This window comes from Lepidochelys olivacea, assembly GCF_965140295.1.
Source record: "Lepidochelys olivacea isolate rLepOli2 genome assembly, chromosome: 9".
Classification (NCBI taxonomy): domain Eukaryota; kingdom Metazoa; phylum Chordata; order Testudines; family Cheloniidae; genus Lepidochelys; species Lepidochelys olivacea.
In genome coordinates this window covers 67,589,601-67,614,135 of record NC_140419.1, presented here as the reverse complement: position 1 = coordinate 67,614,135, position 24,535 = coordinate 67,589,601, and the positions used below count along the sequence as shown (strand labels likewise).

The window sequence follows — 24,535 nt, the reverse complement described above, 5'->3', positions numbered from 1 at the left end:
GTTTCAGTCCTAGTCTACTAAATGACAAAAGCTATCTTGGGGTATGTCTACACTACGGAATAAGGTCGAATTTACAGAAGTCGGTTTTTTAGAAATCGATTTTATATATTCGAGTGTGTGTGTCCCCACAGAAAATGCTCTAAGTGCATTAAGTGCATTAAGTGCACTAACTCGGCGGAGTGCTTCCACAGTACCGAGGCTAGAGTAGACTTCTGGAGCGTTGCACTGTGGGTAGCTATCCCACAGTTCCCGCAGTCTCCGCTGCCCATTGGAATTCTGGGTTGAGATCCCAATGCCTGATGGGGCTAAAACATTGTCGCGGGTGGTTCTGGGTACATATTGTCAGGCCCCCATTCCCTCCCTCCCTCCGTGAAAGCAAGGGCAGACAATCATTTCGCGTCTTTTTTCCTGAGTTACCTGTGCAGACGCCATACCACGGCAAGCATGGAGCCCGCTAAGGTAACCGTCACCATGTGTCTCCTGGGTGCTGGCAGACACGGTACGGCATTGCTACACAGTAGCAGCAACCCATTGTCTTCTGGCAGCAGATGGTGCAATGCGACTGATAGCCGTCATCGTCGTGTCCGAGGTGCTCCTGGCCATGTCGGCCAGGAGTGCCTGGGCAGACATGGGCGCAGGGACTAAATTTGGAGTGACTTGACCAGGTCATTCTCTTTAGTCCTGCAGTCAGTCCTATTGAACCGTCTTATGGTGAGCAGGCAGGCGATACGGATTGCTAGCATCTTGTGCCAGGCAGGCAAGAGATGAGGATTGCTAGCAGTCGTATTGTACCATCTTCTGCCAGGAAGGCAAGAGATGAGGATGGCATGCAGTCCTTCTGCACCATCTGCTGCCAGCCAAAGATGTAAAAGATAGATGGAGTGGATCAAAACAAGAAATAGACCAGATTTGTTTTGTAGTCATTTGCCTCCTCCCCCCGTCTAGGGGACTCATTCCTCTGGGTCACACTGCAGTCACTCACAGGGAAGGTGCAGTGAGGTAAATCTAGCCATGTATCAATCAGAGGCCAGACTAACCTCCTTGTTCCAATAAGAACAAGAATGTAGGTGCACCATTTCTTATTGGAACCCTCCGTGAAGTCCTGCCTGAAATACTCCTTGATGTACAGGCACCCCCTTTGTTGATTTTAGCTCCCTGAAGCCAACCCTGTAAGCCATGTCATCAGTCACCCCTCCCTCTGTCAGAGCTACGGCAGACAATCGTTACACGCCTTTTTTCTGTGCGGACGCCATACCAAGGCAAGCATGGAGGCCGCTCAGCTCACTTTGGCAATTAGGAGCACATTAAACACCACACGCATTACCCGGCAGTATATGCAGCACCAGAACCTGGCAAAGCGATATCGGGCGAGGAGGCGACGTCAGCGCGGTCACGTGAGTGATCAGGACATGGACACAGATTTCTCTGAAAGCATGGGCCCTGCCAATGCATGCATCATGGTGCTAATGGGGCAGGTTCATGCTGTGGAATGCCGATTCTGGGCTCGGAAAACAAGCACAGACTGGTGGGACCGCATAGTGTTGCAGGTCTGGGACGATTCCCAGTGGCTGCGAAACTTTCGCATGCGTAAGAGCACTTCCATGGAACTTTGTGACTTGCTTTCCCCTGCCCTGAGGTGCATGAATACCAAGATGAGAGCAGCCCTCACAGTTGAGAAGCGAGTGGCGATAGCCCTGTGGAAGCTTGCAATGCCAGACAGTTACCGGTCAGTTGGGAATGAATTTGGAGTGGGCAAATCTACTGTGGGGGCTGCTGCGATGCAAGTAGCCCACGCAATCAAAGATCTGCTGATATCAAGGGTAGTGACCCTGGGAAATGTGCAGGTCATAGTGGATGGCTTTGCTGCACTGGGATTCCCTAACTGTGGTGGGGCCATAGACGGAACCCATATCCTTATCTTGGCACCGGAGCACCAAGCCGGCGAGTACATAAACCTCAAGGGGTACTTTTCAATTGTGCTGCAAGCTCTGGTGGATCACAAGGGACATTTCACCAGCATCAACGTGGGATGGCCAGGAAAGGTACATGACGCTCGCATCTTCAGTAACTGTGGTCTGTTTCAAAAGCTGCAGAAAGGGACTTTATTCCCAGACCAGAAAATAACTGTTGGGGATGTTGAAATGCCTATAATTATCCTTGGGGACCCAACCTACCCCTTAATGCCATGGCTCATGAAGCCGTACACAGGCAGCCTGGACAGTAGTCGGGAGCTGTTCAACTACAGGCTGAGCAAGTGCAGAATGGTGGTAGAATGTGCATTTGGACGTTTAAAGGCGCGCTGTTGCAGTTTACTGACTCGGTTAGACCTCAGCAAAACCAATATTCCCACTGTTATTACTGCTTGCTGTGTGCTCCACAATATCTGTGAGAGTAAGAGGGAGACGTTTATGGCGGGGTGGGAGGTTGAGGCAAATCGCCTGGCTGCTGGTTCCGCGCAGCCAGACACCAGGGCGGTTAGAAGAGCACAGGAGGGCGCGGTGCGCATCAGAGAAGCTTTGAAAACCAGTTTCATGACTGGCCAGGCTACAGTGTGAAAGTTCTTTGTTTCTCCTTGATGAAACCCCCCGCCCCTTGGTTCACTCTACTTCTCTGTAAGCTAACCACCCGCCCCTCCTCCCTTAGATCACCGCTTGCAGAGGCAATAAAGTCATTGTTGCTTCACATTCATCATTCTTTATTCATTCATCACACAAATCGGGGGATGACTACCAAGGTAGCCCAGGAGGGGTGGTGGAGGAGGGAAGGAAAATGCCACACAGCACTTCAAAAGTTTACAACTTTAAAATGTATTGAATGCCAGCCTTCTTTTTTTTGGGCAATCCTCTGTGGTGGAGTGGCTGGTTGGCCGGTGGACCCCCCACTGTGTTCTTGGGCGTCTGGGTGTGGAGGCTATGGAACTTGGGGAGGAGGGCGGTTGGTTACACAGGGGCTGTAGTAGCAGTCTGTGCTCCAGCTGCCTTTGCTGCAGCTCAACCATACACTGGAGCATACTGGTTTGGTCCTGCAGCAGCCTCAGCATTGAATCCTGCCTCCTCTCATCACGCTGCCGCCACATTTGAGCTTCAGCCCTGTCTTCAGCCCGCCACTTACTGTCTTCAGCCCGCCACCTCTCCTCCCGGTCATTTTGTGCTTTCCTGCACTCTGACATTATTTGCCTCCACGCATTCGTCAGTGCGGGAGGACAGCATGAGCTCGGAGAACATTTCATCTCGAGTGCGTTTTTTTTCCTTTCTAATCTTCACTAGCCTCTGGGAAGGAGAAGATCCTGTGATCATTGAAACACATGCAGCTGGTGGAGGAAAAAAAAAGGGACAGCGGTATTTAAAAGGACACATTTTATAGAACAGTGGCTACACTCTTTCACGGTAAAGCTTGCTGTTAACATTACATACATAGCACATGTGCTTTCGTTACAAGGTCGCATTTTGCCTCCCCCCACTGCGTGGCTACCCCCTCCCTTGTCCCCGTGGCTAACAGCGGGGAACATTTCTGTTTAGCCACAGGCAAACAGCCTAGCAGGAACGGGCTCCTTTGAGTGTCCCCTGAAGAAAAGCACTCTATTTCAACCAGGTGACCATGAATGATATCTCTCTCCTGAGGATAACACAGAGAGATAAAGAACGGATTTTGTTTGAACGCCAGCAAACATACACTGCAATGCTTTGTTGTACAATGATTCCCGAGTACGTGTTACTGGCCTGGAGTGGTAAAATGTCCTACCAGGAAGGACGCAATAAGGCTGCCCTCCCCAGAAACCTTTTGCAAAGGCTTTGGGAGTTACATCCAGGAGAGCCGCGAATGCCAGGGCAAAGTAATCTTTTCACATGCTTGCTTTTAAACCATGTATAGTATTTTAAAAGGTACACTCATCGGAGGTCCCTTCTCCGCCTGCCAGGTCCAGCAAGCAGCCTTGGGTGGGTTCAGGGGGTACTGGCTCCAGGTTCAGGGTGAGAAATAGTTCCTGGCTCCTGGCTGTCGGGAAAAGCGGTTTCTCTGCTTGCTTGCTGTGAGCTACCTACAACCTCCTCATCATCTTCTTCATCCCCAAGACCTGCTTCCATGTTGCCTCCATTTCCATTGAAGGAGTCAAACAACACGGCTGAGGTAGTGGTGGCTGAACCCCCTAAAATGGCATGCAGCTCATCATAGAAGCGGTATGTTTGGGGCTCTGACCCGGAGCTGCCGTTCGCCTCTCTGGTTTTCTGGTAGGCTTGCCTCAGCTCCTTCAGTTTCACGCGGCACTGCTTCGGGTCCCTGTGATGACCTCTGTCCTTCATGCCCTGGGAGATTTTGACAAAGGTTTTGGCATTTTGAAAACGGAAATGGAGTTCTGATAGCACGGATTCCTCTCCCCAAATAGCGATCAGATCCCGTACCTCCCGTTCGGTCCATGCTGGAGCTCTTTTGCGATTCTGGGACTCCATCATGGTCACCTGTGCTGATGAGCTCTGCATGGTCACCTGCAGCTTGCCACGCTGGCCAAACAGGAAATGAGATTCAAAAGTTCGCGGTTCTTTTCCTGTCTACCTGGCCAGTGCATCTGAGTTAAGAGTGCTGTCCAGGGCGATCACAATGGAGCACTCTGGGATAGCTCCCGGAGGCCAGTACCGTCGAATTGTGTCCACAGTACCCCAAATTCGAGCCGGCAAGGCCGATTTAAGCGCTAATCCACTTGTCAGGGGTGGAGTAAGGAAATCGATTTTAAGAGCCCTTTAAGTCGAACTAAAGGGCTTCATCGTGTGGACGGGTGCAGGTTTACATCGATTTAACGCTGCTAAATTCGACCTAAAGTCCTAGTGTAGACCAGGGCTTGATTTTAATTTCTGTATTTTCTGTAACTTTTTTGTTTTGAAACAAAAACCCTAGTATGTAGTCAGAAGTAGAAACTTGTGCTTTTTTTCACTTCTCAAGCATTTGTGGTAAGCCTTTTTAATTAATTAATTAATTTATTTTGAGACCCATTCATTAAACTGACATTGATGTCCTCAAATACACATATGTATTAAGACTTTTTCTCTGGAATCCAAATGTCAGTGCAGGAATAGAATTAGGAATTAGTTGGTTTTTTTTTCTTGTAATGATTATAATGGGATATTAAAATGCTAGTTCAGTTTGACAGTAAAAACTTCTGTTAAACAACAAAATGGGCGAGACTACCTGTTCCTGAACAGGAAACATAAGCTAACCTCAGTAATTTGAAAAATTGTGGATTTAACTTAAATGTTAATTCTTCATTAACTAATTTGCCAGTCTTAAGACAGCTTCATGAATGGTTTCTTTTAAGTAACTGAATTAAAATAAGAAAAGGAGGACTTGTGGCACCTTAGAGACTAACCAATTTATTAGAGCATAAGCTTTCGTGAGCTACAGCTCACTTCCTCAGATGCATATCGTGGAAACTGCAGCAGGCTTTATATATACACAGAGAATATGAAACAATACCTATTCCCACCCCACTGTCCTGCTGGTAATAGCTTATCTAAAGTGATTTCCAGCACAAATCCAGGTTTTCTCACCCTCCACCCCCCCACACAAATTCACTCTCCTGCTGGTGATAGCCCATCCAAAGTGACAACTCTTTACACAATGTGCATGACAATCAAGCTGGGCTATTTCCTGCACAAATCCAGGTTCTCACATCCCCCCCACCCCCATACACACACAAACTCACTCTCCTGCTGGTAATAGCTCATCCAAACTGACCACTCTTCAAGTTAAAATCCAAGTTAAACCAGAACATCTGGGGCGGGGGGGGGTAGGAAAAAACAAGAGGAAACAGGCTACCTTGCATAATGACTTAGCCACTCCAAGTCTCTATTTAAGCCTAAATTAATAGTATCCAATTTGCAAATGAATTCCAATTCAGCAGTTTCTCGCTGGAGTCTGGATTTGAAGTTTTTTTGTTTTAAGATAGCGACCTTCATGTCTGTGATCGCGTGACCAGAGAGATTGAAGTGTTCTCCGACTGGTTTATGAATGTTACAATTCTTGACATCTGATTTGTGTCCATTTATTCTTTTACGTAGAGACTGTCCAGTTTGACCAATGTACATGGCAGAGGGGCATTGCTGGCACATGATGGCATATATCACATTGGTGGATGTGCAGGTGAACGAGCCTCTGATAGTGTGGCTGATGTTATTAGGCCCTGTGATGGTGTCCCCTGAATAGATATGTGGGCACAGTTGGCAACGGGCTTTGTTGCAAGGATAAGTTCCTGGGTTAGTGGTTCTGTTGTGTGGTATGTGGTTGTTGGTGAGTATTTGCTTCAGGTTGCGGGGCTGTCTGTAGGCAAGGACTGGCCTGTCTCCCAAGATTTGTGAGAGTGTTGGGTCATCCTTTAGGATAGGTTGTAGATCCTTAATAATGCGTTGGAGGGGTTTTAGTTGGGGGCTGAAGGTGACGGCTAGTGGCGTTCTGTTATTTTCTTTGTTAGGCCTGTCCTGTAGTAGGTAACTTCTGGGAACTCTTCTGGCTCTATCAATCTGTTTCTTTACTTCTGCAGGTGGGTATCTGATTTGTGTCCATTTATTCTTTTACGTAATCTGATTTGTGTCCATTTATTCTTTCACTGCTGAATTGGAATTCATTTGCAAATTGGATACTATTAATTTAGGCTTAAATAGAGACTTGGAGTGGCTAAGTCATTATGCAAGGTAGCCTGTTTCCTCTTGTTTTTTCCTACCCCCCCCCCCCCCAGATGTTCTGGTTTAACTTGGATTTTAACTTGAAGAGTGGTCAGTTTGGATGAGCTATTACCAGCAGGAGAGTGAGTTTGTGTGTGTATGGGGGTGGGGGGGATGTGAGAACCTGGATTTATGCAGGAAATAGCCCAGCTTGATTGTCATGCACATTGTGTAAAGAGTTGTCACTTTGGATGGGCTATCACCAGCAGGAGAGTGAATTTGTGTGGGGGGGTGGAGGGTGAGAAAACCTGGATTTGTGCTGGAAATCACTTTAGATAAGCTATTACCAGCAGGACAGTGGGGTGGGAATAGGTATTGTTTCATATTCTCTGTGTATATATAAAGCCTGCTGCAGTTTCCATGATATGCATCTGAGGAAATGAGCTGTAGCTCACGAAAGCTTATGCTCTAATAAATTGGTTAGTCTCTAAGGTGCCACAAGTCCTCCTTTTCTTTTTGCGAATACAGACTAACACGGCTGTTAGTCTGAAACCTGAATTAAAATACTTTCTTTGGTTTAATAAAACATAGACAATTTCTGCCATTCTCGTGTACAATTGCAGCGTTAACTTCAGATGAAGCAACTTGTTATTGCAGGGTCTGTGTACTTAATGCACACTAAACTACTTACATTCTTGTGATGCCTAGATGTACATGTAAAGAAAAACTTAGTGGTTTAAAGTTGAGTTGGTTCCGCACAATCTACTGGGCACAGTTACAAAAGCAAGAAAATAAGTTTAACAATCATACTACTTTTATTGAACCCATATATACTCACCTTGCAGCTACCAAAATACTAAACATCAACAAAAATGGTGAACCCAAATTCCGTTTGTTGCCGCGAAGGTGGAGTAAAAAAATAAGTAAGTAAAATGGCCCTCAGGTGATAAACCTGATAACTTCTGAGGACGGCAGAATGAGAACCACCAATAGAGAATGGAAATAGTGGACAGTGTTTAGAGAGAAAAAAGCTCAAATAATCTGGACAGAAATGTCAAATTGGTTTCTGCTAAGGCTAGCATTATTGTGGGGTTTGGGGGTTTCGGTCATTGCTTTCTGAGGAGGATTTAAGCCAGTGGGCTTCAGGATGGAAAATATAGTTTAACAAAAGATTTATATAAATAATACTTTATCTTCTGTAAGGCCTTTATATTCTTCCCATTTTATAATCTGAATGCTAATGTGCATGCTAGAATTGAAATTTTTACATATATTTTTCTAAAGTTTCGTAGTTAAAATGCTCATCTGCACTGGAAAAGAAGTTCAGCACTTCATTAACATCCAGGTTGTGAGAATGGCACCAACTCATCGCAAGCAAATAGCTAGTGTAAATAAGCACCTTCCAAAATCAGAACTTGGACAAGTCAGGGAAACAGGAGTATTCTGATGAGACTCTATTCCTTGATCAGGGAACATGGCTTGATCGTGGGATTGTAGTGTTCCTAAATCAGTTAGGGATAATCCCACCTGTTAGTGGCTAAATATGGGTTTGGGAAGCTAGCTTTTGGTTCTTAGTATGGGAAACGGGCCTGTGTAAGAAAAAATTTACAAATTTGGTTATTGTGTCAATGTCTAAAAATCTCATTAATACTGGAGCAGTTTTGTTCAAAGTGACAAGTTTTTATGCCATTAAAATGTTTTTTTTTTTTATAAAAAACATAGCTTTGGACATTGATAATACAAAATTAATGCATGTGGTCAACTTTACATCTGAATTGGATCAATTTTAGCATCTTGCTTTCCTTGTTTTTTTTACTGGAAGCATACTTCCTTGTCAGTTGTGTTGAACATAATGCTCGTTGTGGGGTATTATGGAAAATTGTAAAATTAAAATTCATATTGTATAGTTAAAGGTATATAATAAAAATTAAATATTGAGATAATTCAGAGGACAGTGTAAGGGAATAATTGACTGGATTACCACAGATATTTCAAGTAGGTACACAGTAACTCAGTCACGGTTAATTTTCAAATATGGAGCAGTTTTTATTTGTAAAGGGGCATCAGTACTAGTCAAGATAAAAGAAAACTGAAATAAGTATTATCATGTCATTTTATGTTGTCTGCTCATTTACAGGAAGACATGAACTTAAATGAAGAACGTAAAGCTCCTTTACGAAATAAGGACTTGACCACGAAACGTGAGATGGTTGGCCAGTACATTTCTGCAACTGCTAAATCTGTAAGTTAACTTTTCCAAGATAGACCAGAATAATAAGCTTGGCTTCATGTACTTTATGCTTTTCGAGATGAAATAGTCTGATTGCTGCCTCAGTTTATCTTTAGAAATCCATTGTGCATAATGCACTTATAATGCCATCAATTGTAGATAAATTGTTTGAGGTGTACTAAATTAATCTGAAACATGACCCTCACTTACTGCAAACTTGTCAGACTTCAAAATCTACAGCTCTAGGGTAATCAGTAGGACTTGATGATGAAAACATGGAATTGTCAAATTTGTAAAGTAATAAAATTGATGTTGGACAAGGTCTCAATTTGTTAAATTAGTTAAGTAGTGTAGCTGGCTTGGTAGGGCACAAGGTGCTCTGGTGCTGGTGAATCATTCTGTAGTAAGATGAAATACCACCATTCTTAGGGATAACCTTATGGAGCTGTCAGTCTTCAGTGTTGAAGAATTTCCATGCTCCTCGCTGTGCGCATAAATACCTGTGTTAGTAGATCCACAAATCACAACTTTGTTATGCCATAAAGGTGTTCAGTTACTTAAAAGTATATGGTTGCATGCAAAGTAATTTTAAATTTAATTTTCCTGATACCTGCTGGGAGAGCAATACAGCGGTGCATAGACAATCCAGGAAGTTTTTGGAAAGCGTAGGGGACAATTTCCTGGTGCAAGTGCTAGAGGAGCCAACTGGGGGGGGAGCTTTTCTTGACCTGCTGCTCACAAACCGGGAAGAATTAGTAGGGGAAGCAAAAGTGGATGGGAATCTGGGAGGCAGTGACCATGAGTTGGTTGAGTTCAGGATCCTGACACAGGGAAGAAAGGTAAGCAGCAGGATACGGACCTTGGACTTCAGGAAAGCAGACTTCGACTCCCTCAGGGAACGGATGGGTAGGATCCCCTGGGGGACTAACATGAAGGGGAAAGGAGTCCAGGAGAGCTGGCTGTATTTCAAGGAATCCCTGTTGAGGTTACAGGGACAAACCATCCCGATGAGTCGAAAGAATAGTAAATATGGCAGGCGACCAGCTTGGCTTAACGGTGAAATCCTTGCAGATCTTAAACATAAAAAAGAAGCTTACAAGAAGTGGAAGGTTGGACATATGATCAGGGAAGAATATAAAAATATTGCTCGGGCATGTAGAAATGAAATCAGGAGGGCCAAATCGAACCTGGAGCTGCAGCTAGGGAGAGATGTCAAGAGTAACAAGAAGGGTTTCTTCAGGTATGTTGGCAACAAGAAGAAAGCCAAGGAAAGTGTGGGCCCCTTACTGAATGAGGGAGGCAACCTAGTGACAGAGGATGTGGAAAAAGCTAATGTACTCAATGCTTCTTTTGCCTCTGTCTTCACTAATAAGGTCAGGTCCCAGACAGCTGCGCTGGGCATCACAACATGGGGAATAGATGGCCAGCCCTCTGTAGAGAAAGAGGTGGTTAGGGACTTTTTAGAAAAGCTGGACGTGCACAAGTCCATGGGGCCGGACGAGTTGCATCCGAGAGTGCTAAAGGAATTGGCGGCTGTGATTGCAGAGCCATTGGCCATTATCTTTGAAAACTCGTGGCGAACGGGGGAAGTCCCAGATGACTGGAAAAAGGCTAATGTAGTGCCAATCTTTAAAAAAGGGAAGGAGGAGGATCCCGGGAACTACAGGCCAGTCAGCCTCACCTCAGTCCCTGGAAAAATCATGGAGCAGGTCCTCAAAGAATCAATCCTGAAGCACTTACATGAGAGGAAAGTGATCAGGAACAGTCAGCATGGATTCACCAAGGGAAGGTCATGCCTGACTAATCGCCTTCTATGATGAGATTACTGGTTCTGTGGATGAAGGGAAAGCAGTGGATGTATTGTTTCTTGACTTTAGCAAAGCTTTCGACACTGTCTCCCACAGTATTCTTGTCAGCAAGTTAAAGAAGTATGGGCTGGATGAATGCACTATAAGGTGGGCAGAAAGTTGGTTCGATTGTCGGGTTCAACGGGTAGTGATCAATGGCTCCATGTCTAGTTGGCAGCCGGTGTCAAGTGGAGTGCCCCAGGGGTCGGTCCTGGGGCTGGTTTTGTTCAATATCTTCATAAATGATCTGGAGGATGGTGTGGATTGCACATTCAGCAAATTTGCAGATGATACTAAACTGGGAGGAGTGGTAGATACGCTGGAGGGGAGGGATAGGATACAGAGGGACCTAGACAAATTGGAGTATTGGGCCAAAAGAAATCTGATGAGGTTCAGTAAGGATAAGTGCAGGGTCCTGCACTTAGGACGGAAGAACCCAATGCACAGCTACAGACGAGGGACCGAATGGCTAGGCAGCAGTTCTGCGGAAAAGGACCTAGGGGTGACAGTGGACGAGAAGCTGGATATGAGTCAGCAGTGTGCCCTTGTTGCCAAGAAGGCCTATGGCATTTTGGGCTGTATAAGTAGGGGCATAGCGAGCAGATCGAGGGACGTGATCGCCCCCTTTATTCGACATTGGTGAGGCCTCATCTGGAGTACTGTGTCCTGTTTTGGGCCCCACACTACAAGAAGGATGTGGATAAATTGGAGAGAGTCCAGCGAAGGGCAACAAAAATGATTAGGGGTCTGGAACACATGACTTATGAGGAGAGGTCGAGGGAACTGGGATTGTTTAGTCTGCAGAAGAGAAGAATGAGGGGGGATTTGATAGCTGCTTTCAACTACCTGAAAGGGGGTTCCAAAGAGGATGGTTCTAGACTACTCTCAGTGGTAGAAGATGACAGGTCAAGGATTAATGGTCTCAAGTTGCAGTGGGGGAGGTTTAGGTTGGATATTAGGAAACACTTTTTCACTAGGAGGGTGGTGAAACACTGGAATGCGTTACCTAGGGAGGTGGTAGAATCTCCTTCCTTAGAAGTTTTTAAGGTCAGGCTTGACAAAGTCCTGGCTGGGATGATTTAATTGGGGATTAGTCCTGCTTTTGAGCAGGGGGTTGGACTAAATGACCTCCTGAGGTCCCTTCCAACCCTAATATTCTATGATTCTATGGAAGTCCCTAGAGGGGGAGATTTTTTTTCAGGTAAAATGGCCACAGGTTTATCCATCTCCAGTTGGCTAATGTTCAGTTAAGGTTGATTGCAGTGAAAGATGGTAACCTATTCTTGGACATCTGTAGTAATTCCACTGTAAATTACTAATGTGTTTTGCCCTGTATTCCTCTTGTATTTGCTGTATATTGTACTTTAAGCAAGCTGTTTTCTGAATGTTAAACAACGCATTGCAGCACTGCCAGAGCAGAGTAACAGCATTTTTTAAAATTTAGCTTTTGGTATCCAAGAGCAGAAATATGTTTCAAGTGATAAGTGAAATTAGCCATTAGCATCATTTTCAATAGAATTGGGTGATGCATAGAGTTTTACTTGGAAATTGGGACTTTTTCCCCCCCATTTTTGCATTGTTGTTTGTAGGAAGATGCTTTGGGAAATACAAGCTTTATATTCAGTGTAATACCTAAAGGCAGAAATTTTAGTAATTTTATGCAACTAAGTCTGAGTGCAAAATACAGATACTATACATGGATAATCATGGGTTTTTATTTTTAAAATGAACTGCAAAATAAGATCGTTTATCTTGCTAATGATAAGCATAGAACTGAAAGTGAGGTAAGTGACTTGAGCTTCTGAGTTTTTTAACAGATTTTCATCAGTACACTGTTACTGTATGAAGTTTTGACTTCAAATTTCTTCGCAACACTAGAACTCCGTATAACTGAATTAATTTTTGGAAGAAGTTACATGATTATCCTTTTTCACTGAATGAGGGGAGTTGATTGGTGTAATGTGTAAATAGAGATATTGAAAGAAAGTCGCATCTGTCTTATCTTTATTAAACCAATAGGTATGAAAGCTTAAAGCTTGTCCTTCAGAGAATGAAAAATCCAGAGTGTAAAGCATTACATGTTTCTAAACATACCACAATCATCTAGTACACCAGCTGTAATAACATTTCACTGTTATGAAAATGATTTGGTAATATTTTTGTGTGAACTAGCTTTGGGTTTATTGAGGTATTTTTGATTAGGGTGCTTTAAAGCTTCTTTTTCTCCATTTGATGATGATAAAAAAATCAAATGTAGGATCAGTCCAAGCAAGAAGAAAACCAATTACATGTTACTAAAACTTCCTTGTTGCAGAAGGAATGGAAAAAGTGTCTACTGGGAATATTTAAAGCAATACTCTTTTCAAAAATATTTTCTGAAAGTGGCTTTTCCCCTAAAGATGTTAAGATATAATTTAGGAATTTTATAATAAAGCATGGCTAAGGTTGCATGCCTAACAGGTTTTGTTTGCATTTTAAGAAACTTTAACCTTATCACAATATGTAATACATTGTGGAGAAGTGTAGGATAAACTTGGGTGTTGATTTTAAATACAATGCTAAGTATAGTTTTTGTTTTTTTCCAAAACAACCTTCAGAGAAATCTTCATTTTAAAACGTTGTTCAGCCTTCCGTTTGGATGTTTCATCGATGTCTACAATGTTTTCCTTTTAAAATATTGTACTCCAGCTCAAATGTAGACTTTAAAATAGGTAATTTAGGTGCATGTCAATTGAATTCTAAAGCTTGAATTTATAAGTAAACCAGAAGTGTAGATGTATGTTCGTAACTTTTTTCTCAGTAACATTATTATTCTCATGGTCCTAACTTTTCTTTTGTCTTAAATCTAATGAAAGATTTATGTAGGTAAAATAACTAAACTTAGGAGTTAATGATTTTAATGACTTGACCCACCTATTAAGTGTCCTTAAGATTCATCTATGTTTGATAATTGCATCTGTGTTTGATAATCTTTCTGTGGCAACTACAGCAGTTGATTAAAAGGAAAAAAAATTCAACAGTTGACTCAAATGCAATGTCATTTTATTCTTAAGTACTATTTTCATCAGTCTGCTTTGTTTGCTTGATGGTCATCGTCCTCCGCTGGATGTGCTTCCTTCCCACTTAGTTGACTGCTTCTGTGGATATTATCTCTTTCTGGACATTCCCATGAATAAGTTACAGTTTCAGTGCCTTGAGTGGCTTCTTCTCTTTGTTGCAAAAGTACTTTGTAGGAGACGAAGGGCACCTGGGCTGATTTACTGTGAGTTTGCAGATGATTTGCCAAGTGGCCAGCCTTCTGCAAGTCCAAGTTGATGGGTGACTGTTAGAAGAATTTGGCAGCAAAGGTCAGGCAGATCCATGTGACCACCAATTTCGTGTGTTCATATCACACAATTGAGGTTCACATGGTACATGGTCTGCACCAAGTAGTCTGTACACTTAAGCTGGCAGCTCCTTTCTGGAAGTAAAAAGCATATTAGCGGTAAAGTCTTTTGCATGGTTGTAGTAGGGCTGTTCCAGGTTGTTGGTGGTTGGTTTTTTTTTTTTTTTTCTGCCAAAGTCTAGCAGCTTAGTTTAAAAAGTATATTAATCAAAAACATAAATGGCCTTAACTATTTTATTGTTTTAGCTGTATAGGTTTCTTAGTTTTGTCTGTACTCCTTTAGATTGTCCTTATTACTCTTGGGATCCATCCATTAATAGCTGAACTATATGATTTTGTTTTTTGCCAGAAAGTTTTTCCTACCCTGTTATGTCAGATAATATTTCCACAGACTACTTAAGATACAAAACAAATTTAAAAACCTGAAGAGTACAAGACTCCCCCCCCCCCCCCCCCCCCCGGGATATCACAATATCAAAAGACATAGCATTTAAACATTTTAATTATGAGCTAATTTGATTTTTTTTTTTTTTTTTGGTCACATAATTGTCCCTGTGGGTTCACCACTTTGTGGGGAGGAGGTACACCTGTGCTTGAAGACCTTTGGGAGCAGTGTCCACATTGTCTGCTCCATGGTCTGTACGCCCTCATGCCCTGTTTGAGGGCGTGTTCCTGCTCTGTTTCCTTCTCAACTGCCTTTGGCATGACACTGAGCTTTGTGGCGTCCATTAGTTAGTGCTACCAGTCTTAGGCTTGTTACTTTAATTGCCTTGTTTCCTTAGTGTTTTATAACATCTGACTATTTACTTACTGCACAAATTTGTTTGTGTGTTTTGTGGGCCTGCCTTGTTCAGTCTTTCATAGGTGTGGTTCAGCACCCTGTCCCATTTCCACCCCGATAAGGGCTTCTCCCTTTGTCAGAGGCTTTGTGAATTTTATTTTTAAATTTGTTATTCCAGAAACTTAAGTTTTTAAATCCTACCATACATGCAGAGGGTCTCTTCCCCTGAGCGATAGCCAGTCTAATTGTCTCCACTGTCTAGAGGAGACATTTGATCAGGGTGCAAGATCTGCATCCGATTCAGAAGCAGATCGACGAACTGAGGAAGGACCAGCTTAAGTTGCTGCTCCTGGAGTGTTGTAGGAGACTCTCCTCTGGCTTGTTGACCATGGTACTTGGCTCAGAACCAGCCAGACAAAGCCACCTCAAAAAGGTAAGTATTGACCCCAGCTCCTCTGGTACCTGCTCCATTGGTAGGGCACAAGGGACATTCTGATGGCTCTCTTGCCATAGTCAGTTCTGCCAGCTACAGCACCATCTGAATTGACTCACCAGTGCCTCCTCCAGTAGCATGTAGATAGCTGCTACAGAAGGATCTTCTAGTTTCACAGGAACCTGATTCTCCCCTGCTGATGGTACAGAAAGAAATCCCCCCCTCCTTCTTCAATGTTGATGAGTTCAGCATCCTCGTTTGATATAAGGGATGACGCCTCTTTAGAACTGAAGATATCCATTGAGGGATCTGTGGCGGTTCAATGATGAGACAGAACACAGCTTTATGCAAGCAAGCAGGCTGGTCAGCTGAGATGGGCTGTTCTGCCCCCCCGCCTTCCACCTTCTCCTTTTATTATATTTCTCCCCCCTAAGCATTACACACTGCTACCGCAAAAAGATACACAAAGGAATGTGTGACGTTGATTAATATACTTATTTGCCATCCTTTATCTACTACAATCCTGGTTCTCAGGCCTTGAGCCCAGGCTAAGAGAGCCTCCCACAGTTGCTGTCCCAACAATCAAGTTCTCATGGTTCATATCTAGCCCTTGTCCTTGGATAGAGCAATGTGTGCATTGCTTCTACAGAACAGTCAGGGTGTGCCCTGCCTGCTTCCAGGTGGAATAGCTAAACATGAACCCTTCAGGGAATCCACCTCCTGCCCACTCTGACCCCTTTTCCTAGGTTGGCTGTGAAAGAGGGTCTTCAGGAACCAAGCACATGCGAATCCCTCTACAACCACCCTTGAGTCCATCCCCCTTCCCTTGGGCCCCACTTCAGTGGCCCTTTTGAAATCCCTGGGGTATGTATGGGGATGACGATTCCAGCAGGCAAATGCACTAGAGCTCCTACAAATATCAGCAACCTCCATCAGGACCCATATGTGTCCCCTCCTTAGGAACAAGAACTGAGCGATGACAAAGAGGTATGCTGATGTCTCTCTGGTGGGCTGAGGTGCCCCCTCTTTAAAACCTTACAGTACAGGACAAATGGGCACCTCAGAAATCTGTCGTTTGCATCGGTCTCATTGAGTTCAGAGCAGTTTGGTACGTGTGCAACCACTTTCCACCCATAATGAAAGATCATACATTCAGGATCAAGATGGACAACAGAATAACCATGCATTATGTAAGCCAGTGGTTCTCAACCTTTCCAGACTATTGTATCGCTTTCAGGAGTCTGATTAATCTTGCATACCCCAAGTTTCACCTCACTTAAAAACTACTTGCTTACAAAATCAGACATAAAAATACAAAAGTATTTCAACATTGTTGTTGAAAAATTGCTTGCTTTCTCATTTTTACCATGTAAAATAAATTGATTGCAATATAATATTGTACTTAGATTTCAATGTATAGTATATAGAGCAGTATAAACAAGTCACTGTCTGTATGAAATTTTAGTTTCTACGGACATTGCTAATGATTGTTATGTAGCCTGTTGTAAAACTAGACAATATCAAGATAAGTTGATGCACCCCCAGAAGACCTTGGTGTACTCCCAGGGTACACATATGTCTGGTTGAGAATCACTGTTGTAAGCCACCAGGTAGGAGCAAGATCCTATCCTTGGGAATAAAAGCATTAGTACTTAGGAATGGATGCATCGCCCATCAGAGGCATGCTTATCAGGTCTGCAGAATATGTTAGCCAACACACTGAACTGACTTTTTTGCCAGGCCCACAAATGGGAGCTGAGGAATCGGATTATACAGGCAATGTTTTTCATTTGGGGCTTCCGAGAGCTAGACCTTTTTGGCATCCAACAAGCAGTGATGCAAGCTACAATTCAGGGGGGTGGTTCTGACTGCATATTTGCAAGGCAGTGGTTTCCTTGCTGCATGGCCAAGAACGCTGCTGGAAGCTTGTCCCCCAACACCATTGCACTCAAACTTATGAAAAAGAGCAAAGTCAACATCATGCGATGGTGTCAACCTGCCTGAGGCAGATACGGTTCCTGGATCTGTCGCTTTGGCCACCTCTTTGACTGTCACTGATAATAGGCTTGCTGATTGATTCAAGACTTGGGGAAAACTGTTCACCCCAGTCTACCCATGCCACATCGCATAGCTTGGCTTCTGGATGACAAGTAGGTATAGAAATAGACTCTTCATTTGAAGTGCAGAACATAGTATTGAACAATAGAAAACTGTCCATGAGGAAGACTAAACTTCAAAAATGGAAGCAAATCTACTTTTGGTAAATCTACTGTGGTTTGTCTGCTTCAGATTCTCACTTAACTCACATATTGGACTACCTGTTAAACTTGAAGATGTTGAGTTTGTCACAGTTCTGTTAAAGTCCAGTGAGCAGCTATTACGGCCTTACACTTACCTGTTTGTTCGTTATTTGCACATCCCACAACCTGCAGGTTCATTAAGGACTTTTCCAAACTCTACATGTTAGAGAGCCCACATGGGCCTCTGACCTTAATTAATCAGAATAGTTTTGGCCAAAATTATTTTTCAGGGGACTTAACATTCATAAAACTGGGGTTCAGGTGACCGTTTCTTGCAGCAGAATGAAATCAACCTTTGTCGTAGGGCTGCCTACAGCAGCACTGAAAATTGACCCAAGTCAGTATTATTACCCAGTTTGAGAGCTGTGATAGTCACTGGAGCTGTCCAAAAACTCAAAGCACCGCACATCGTCTTACACTTGCTTCTCATTAGTTGACTCATGTAGTAACTTGGCCAGAATAAGGCTGTTTGTTTGGTGCCTTAGGGACTTTTAAGGGACTTTGTGTTCCGTAGCTACAACCCAATGCCATGCCTCTGCTCCTCTGCCATGGCTACTTTCCTCATTGGTATGACAGTGACAATGGGTCACTCATACAAGCTGTGCTCTTGGGTCAACACTCGGCAAATGCAATTAAGTTGTGATTTGCAATGTCCCATCTTAATGCTCATTTCTCCTTGGAACTTTATGCAACACAATGCTTATCTAATCCCCGTAAGGCAAAATGTACTGATGGCAATCTCCTTTCTTCTTTGGTCAGTTCCAGGTCATGGTCTTGTTTCATAAAGCAGATTTCTTTATTCATTAAGATTCCTAAAGTGATCGAGTTTTTAAAACTTTTCTGGCCCTTCTCCAATAAGAATTTAGTATCTCAAAGTTGTGTTGGTACAGCACCTAACACAATGGGGTCCTGGCCTATGGCTGCAGCTCTTAGGTCATATAATAATACAAATAAGGTTGTGCTTCTTAAAGGTAATTAATCTCTTCCAAGATGTGCTGCACCTTTTTTAACTGTTATTTTCCTTACTTCCTACACTTGTTGTTGTTTGTTTGGAAACTCTAAGGTTTAGTTGGAGAAGAGTTACTACTTGTTTTTTTAAAACTATTTGTGCTCCAGCATCACATGGCTCCTATTTTTCTGCTTCAGTATAACTACAAGGAAGATGGTGTCTTTGCTCAGTCAGCTAATGCCTGCTTTCGTGAAAGTCTGTGAGGTGGTGGTAGTGTGGAAATGCAATAAACTAACTTTCTACACAGTCTGTATCATATTCTAGGAATTTTAACACTTGCCATTTTTAGATGTTAAATGCAAATCTTGAGTTAAATGTAAATCTTTTTCTACTTTTACTTGTTAATTCTAAATTAGGGTTCCAATGAGCAGGAAAGGGATATTTTCTCTAATGTGGATTTCTGTGATGAAATCCTAGTGACTTTCATCTTCTGATGTTTTAATAGAAATGTAGGCAGGTCATATTAGGAAAATAGGTCCTGTTAGAGGGCTAGGTCAGAGTATTTGGGCATTTGTCCTTAATTTATAACTCATGTCAAATGGGAAACATTGCTTTGGAGTTCTAGTGGAGGCCTCACTGAAATTGATTGCAGCTAGCTGAAGTTGCCTGAAAGGCATGTGAGCTATGTCATTTAAGCCTTTTGGGAGGCCGTATAAGCTGCTGGGCTTTCTCACTACCCCATGTACCAAATAACACTCTCTTCAGGTGTGGGATTCTTCTGTTTTTCCTTCAGAACTTCAGCAAAATAAGACAAGTTCACCATATTGATGATGTCCTTTCCCTCCTGATTAGGGATCTAGCTGTTGTTTATGGGATTATTCTCTGTAGGCCATATTCTTGGAACACAAGAGAGAGTGTCTCTCTCTCTCTCTCTCTCTCTTTCTTCTTTGTCCTTTGTAGCTTTTACACTTAAGGATTGCACTCTGCGGGCCATCTGTCTGAGCTGTATAATATGGGTCCTTTCTCCTCACCCGGCAGCAGCAGTCTAGCTTAGCTGATTTATTTTGTTAGCTTTTATGAGGACTTGGTGATCTTTCTGCTATTGCCTTGATCCCTTTGCCAGGCAGCTGATTAATCACAGATGGGACTGGGCCTCATCTCCCCTTCAAGGACCTAACACCCTAATAAGTTATCATTAATCATTAAGGGTTTTTTCCCTGGCAAGTAAAGAGTAAATCTGCTTATCTTGCCCTATAGCATTCGTTCATTCCTAGAAAACTGGGATGGGAATTGAAAAAGTCTTTCTAGTAGATACATAACACTGGCTGTGCTGGGTCAGACCAATGATCAGTCTAGCTCAGTATCGGGTCTTGAGACGGTGGCTGATACCAGAAACAGGGCAATGGCTGAGTGATCTGTCCAGTTCCCAGCTTCTAGCGTTTGGAGGTTTAGGGTCACTGAGAGAGCATGGGGTTGCATCCCTGACCATCTTGGCTAATCACTATTTATGGACCTGTCCTCCATACATGTATCTAATTATTTTTGAACCCAGTTATACTTCTGGCCTTCACAACATCCCCTGGCAACAAGTTCCACAGGTTTACTGTATGTTGTGTGAAGATAGGCAGCAGGTTTAAAACAAAGAAAATGAACTATTTCTTCATGCAACACACTGTCAACCTGTGCAAGTCTTTGCCAGAGGATGTTGTGAAGGCCAAGACTATAACAGGGTTCAAAAAAGAACTAGATAAATTCATGGAGGATAGGTACATCAATGACTATTAGCCAGGATGGGCAGGGATGGTGTTCCTAGCCTCTGTTTGCCAGAAGCTGGAGATGAGTGACAGGGAATGGATCACTTGATGTTCGTTCCTTGTGGGGCAGGTGGCATTGGCCACGGTCGGGAGACAGGGTACTGGGCTAGATGAACCTTTGGTCTGACCCAGTATGGCTGTTCTTATGTTACTATGAAGTACTTCCATATGTTTCTTTTAAATCTACTGCTTAGGTGATCCCTGGTTCTTGTGTTATGTGAAGGAGTAGATAACACTTCTTTATTCACTTTTTCTACATCATTTATGATGTGTAGAGATCTCTGTCAGGTCCCCCACTTCGTCATCTTTTCTAAGATGAACATGGTCAGTTTCTCTAATCTCACCTCCAAGTTCTTCCATATCCCTCATCATTTTTATTGCCTTTCTCTGTACCTTTTCCTATTCCAGTTCATCTTTTTTGAGATGAGCCGACCAGCACTGCATTCAGTATTCCAGGTCTTGAAGTACTATTGATTTATACAGCAGCATGGTGATATTTTCTGTCTTATTTTCTATCCCTTTTCTAATGGTTTCTAACATTTGGATAGCTTTTTTGACTGCTGCTGCATGTTGAGCGGATGTTTTCAGATAACTGTCCACAAAGACTCTAAGATCTTTCTTGAGTGATAACAGATATTTAGACCCCATCATTTTTATGTATGGTTAGGATTATATTTTTGAAATGTGGATTACTTTGCCCTTATCACTATTGAATTTCATTTTGTTGCCCAGTCACTCAGTTTTGCCAGATACCTTTGTAACTCTTCACAGTCAGCTTTGGAATTAACTGTCTTGAGTAACTTTGTTTTGTCTGCGAACTTTGCCACCTCATTGTTTATCCCCTTTTTCAGATGATTTGTGAACATGTTGAACAGCACCGGTTGACAGTACAGAGACAGGGGCTCCTACTATTACATCTTCACTGTGAAAACTATTTATTCATACTCTTTATTTCCTATCTTGTAATCAGTTAGTGATTCTTGAGAAGACCTTCGCTCTGGTCCCATGAGGGCTGACTTTGCTGAGGAGCTTTTGGGGATGGACCTTTTTGAAGGCTTTGTCCAAGTATATTCTATCCACTGGATCACCCTTGTTCACATGGGTGTTTGACCACCTTCAAAGAATTGTAATAGATTAGTGAGGCATGATTTATTTTCACAAAAGCAATATTGGCACATCGTGTTACTTCTGAGGGAATTCTGCATCCAAATTAAAAATCTGCGCAATATTTTAAAATTCTGCCTATTTTATTTGTCAGAATAACACAAAATAATCATGCCAGTTTCATTTATTTTGGTAATTTATTTCAAATACCTGTCAGCATTTATGTCTGTAACAATACAGGCACACAAAAATTCTCCCAGGAGTAGAGAGTAAAAGAAACGCCTACAACAACCCAATTCCTGTTTCTCTGCCCCCAGAGCACAGCTGTGCCCTCCTCCCCCATCCCATACCCCCTACTTCCCAGAGCCCAGGGATCCAGAGACAGAAACAGCCTTGTGCTGGGTCCTGAGCTTGTATGGAGTTTTCGGCATGCCATCTCCTTCCTTTAGGGCATGCTGGGAATTGCAGGTGCCTGGACCCCCCCCGGACAATATCTTCTGTTTGTGAGCTGGACTCTGCTGGGACCAGTGGCCTTTAGTGGTGGCCAGAAGCTCCGTAGCCCGTTTCTGTGGGCAGGAGGAAAGGAAATTCTGCTCTCAGAACATTCATTTCTGCATCAGTTCTGCGTTGTGCAGTGGCACAGAATTCCTACAGGAGTAATTGTGCACATTTGTCTGATAATTCTGGTCTTTACTGTAGTTTCAGCCAATCTGTCTAGTATTGAAGTTTGGCTTACTGGCCTGTAATTTCCAGGATCAATGCACAGCAGTGAGAAGACGGCCAGATTTGAGTGGTCAGAGGTAATTGCATTCAAGAGATTACAAATATTTACTGTTGCTCCCTGGTTAGGCTGAAAAGATTTTACCTTGCTTAGTTTACATAAGACTAAATCTAGAGAAGTTGAGTGAACAGTTTGTCATTTTAATTCAATTTGCTGTCTGTCCGTAGTCTTTCAACACTATAGTTGTGTAGGTAACTTCAGGGAGATCTAAGACAACAAAACTCAGTAACCTATAAGAGGCAGAACAAAATGGTAAGGAGTGTCTGGACCATACACCCCTTGACCACTTGGATCTCAGTCAATGGGCATAGACAAAGGGTCCTTTCCCAGGAAGTTGGATTGCTTATCATGCTGCAGCAGGTGAGGAGAGAAGTTGGGGTCTGTTGATTCTAAAGGCAAAACCATCTGGTGGTAATGAACCAAGCAGATACACATGGTTTTTCTGTGGATTAAGTGTTATGTGCCAATCCAGCTACCTGTTAATCTAGGTGCACGCTTGCTGTTAAATGCAGTGATGGCACAATGAAAAAGAATGGCTTCTAAAAACACAAATTCTGGATTATGTGGTTTTGTCACTTTTGGAAAAACATCCATACTGAATATTTGAACAAAAATGTGATGTGAGGACTTCATGAAAATACTAAAATGAGACTTTCAGCCAGAAGCTACATTAGTGAGCTTATGAAAATTGAATTAAAGAAATGTTCCCTCTTAAATACAGTAAAAGTCCCTTTCAGGTAAAAAAACATTTGCTATAGTACAAAGGTAAAATGTATATTAATATGCTATTAAAGGAGTATTCACTTTGTAGTTCTTCTCTACATCTGTTAAAATGTCTAGTGCCTGATGCCTTAACACTTTTTTTCAATCTTTTAATACTTGATGTGAAGATATCAAACTAGACTGCTCTTCAGCTGGTAATGAAATATATAAAATATTGGTAATTGAACATGAGTAACCATCTCAACTATTTTTTTCCACCACAGAATGAGAATATGCTAGTTATGATGTGTTAATTCTTAGACTTTTTGATAAATTAAGTATTAAAAGAGTTTAATTCACTAATAAACATTTGACTACTTCTGTGAAATGCTACAACCTACTAATAACTTTGCTATGTTTTTTGTTTTTTTTCACACTATAACCATTCTTCGCTGACCACTGCATGCAGATAGTTGGAAGTAAAGTTGCGGTGAGTACAAATATGGTAGTGTTTTTCCTAAGTACATATTTATATTGTAGAATTTAGGCTTAAAATTGAGTTATTTCATCATATTTTATGCACCCTTAACACATGCCAGATGGTTCTTGTTTTATCATATTATCAGCTTAATAGTTTAGGGGAAAAAGTTGTAAGAAATTATTAATTTACTGTGAACTCTCAATCTGATTCAAAGCCTGTTTAATTCATTGGGAGTCTTACTGTTGACAACAGACTTTGAACCAGGCCTTCTATATGCAGGTGAGGCAGGTTTTGCTTTTTACAGCAAAAGTAATACTTGATTCATAGTTAAGAAATTCAGTTGGTCTTGAGCTTATTGTGTCTCATGTAGACCTTGGTATTCGCCAGTGGCGCATAGTCCAGTACAAACAAATCTGCTTTAGGATATCACTTGGAGCTATGAGAAACTTAGAGTAATCATGCAGATTTCAAGCATGACATGAGGCCTTCCAGGAACTATGGTTTTAATGTTTCATTGGGAGCATCTTCTGTTTTGACTTTTGTCAAAACAAGAAGTTCACTTTTGTCACTTAGTGTGTGTTAACACCTCATTGCTTTCCCAATAAAGTCATTATATATATGAAGTCTGTCATGGCTGGATTAGCATTAGTGAGGTCAAAAGTATTGTGGAATAGAAGAAAGCAAATCTAATGTTGAACTCGAACTCACATGTAAAATTGAGACGCAGCGATGACATAATATGGATTTTTGTGGAAAAAGTAAAGTCTGAGATTGAATCAGTGTCATTGACCATAGAAGCACAGTCAGCACCTCTATATGGTTTACTAAACAAATACATTATTTTGTTGTGGGAATAGACTCCGGAAGTGAGGATAGTTTGGCAAAAGAGTGTTTTTTCAAATTTTTTTTAAGTACAGTGTAATTAAAAACGTACATTTTAAATTACAGCCTGGAGCCAGGATATCTCTTGATGTAACTATGGTAGCGTCGTTTCAAGAAGACATTAAACCAAACACTCATCTGAAAAGTTATTTAGAAGTCTGCTGCAGTGTTTCTGTTTGAATTACTTCAGTGATTCCTT

General features: G+C 42.3%; 1 protein-coding gene across 1 annotated transcript in view; it reads left to right on the top strand.

Annotated features, from left to right (window-relative positions):
* Positions 1–24,535, top strand: part of DIAPH2 (diaphanous related formin 2) — an 813,565-nt gene that overhangs the window by 37,594 nt on the left and 751,436 nt on the right. The window contains exons 4-5 of the mRNA XM_084638844.1: positions 8,785–8,889; positions 23,443–23,463. Of these exons, the coding sequence (XP_084494970.1) occupies positions 8,785–8,889; positions 23,443–23,463 (126 nt within the window). The remainder of the gene's footprint in view (positions 1–8,784; positions 8,890–23,442; positions 23,464–24,535) is intronic.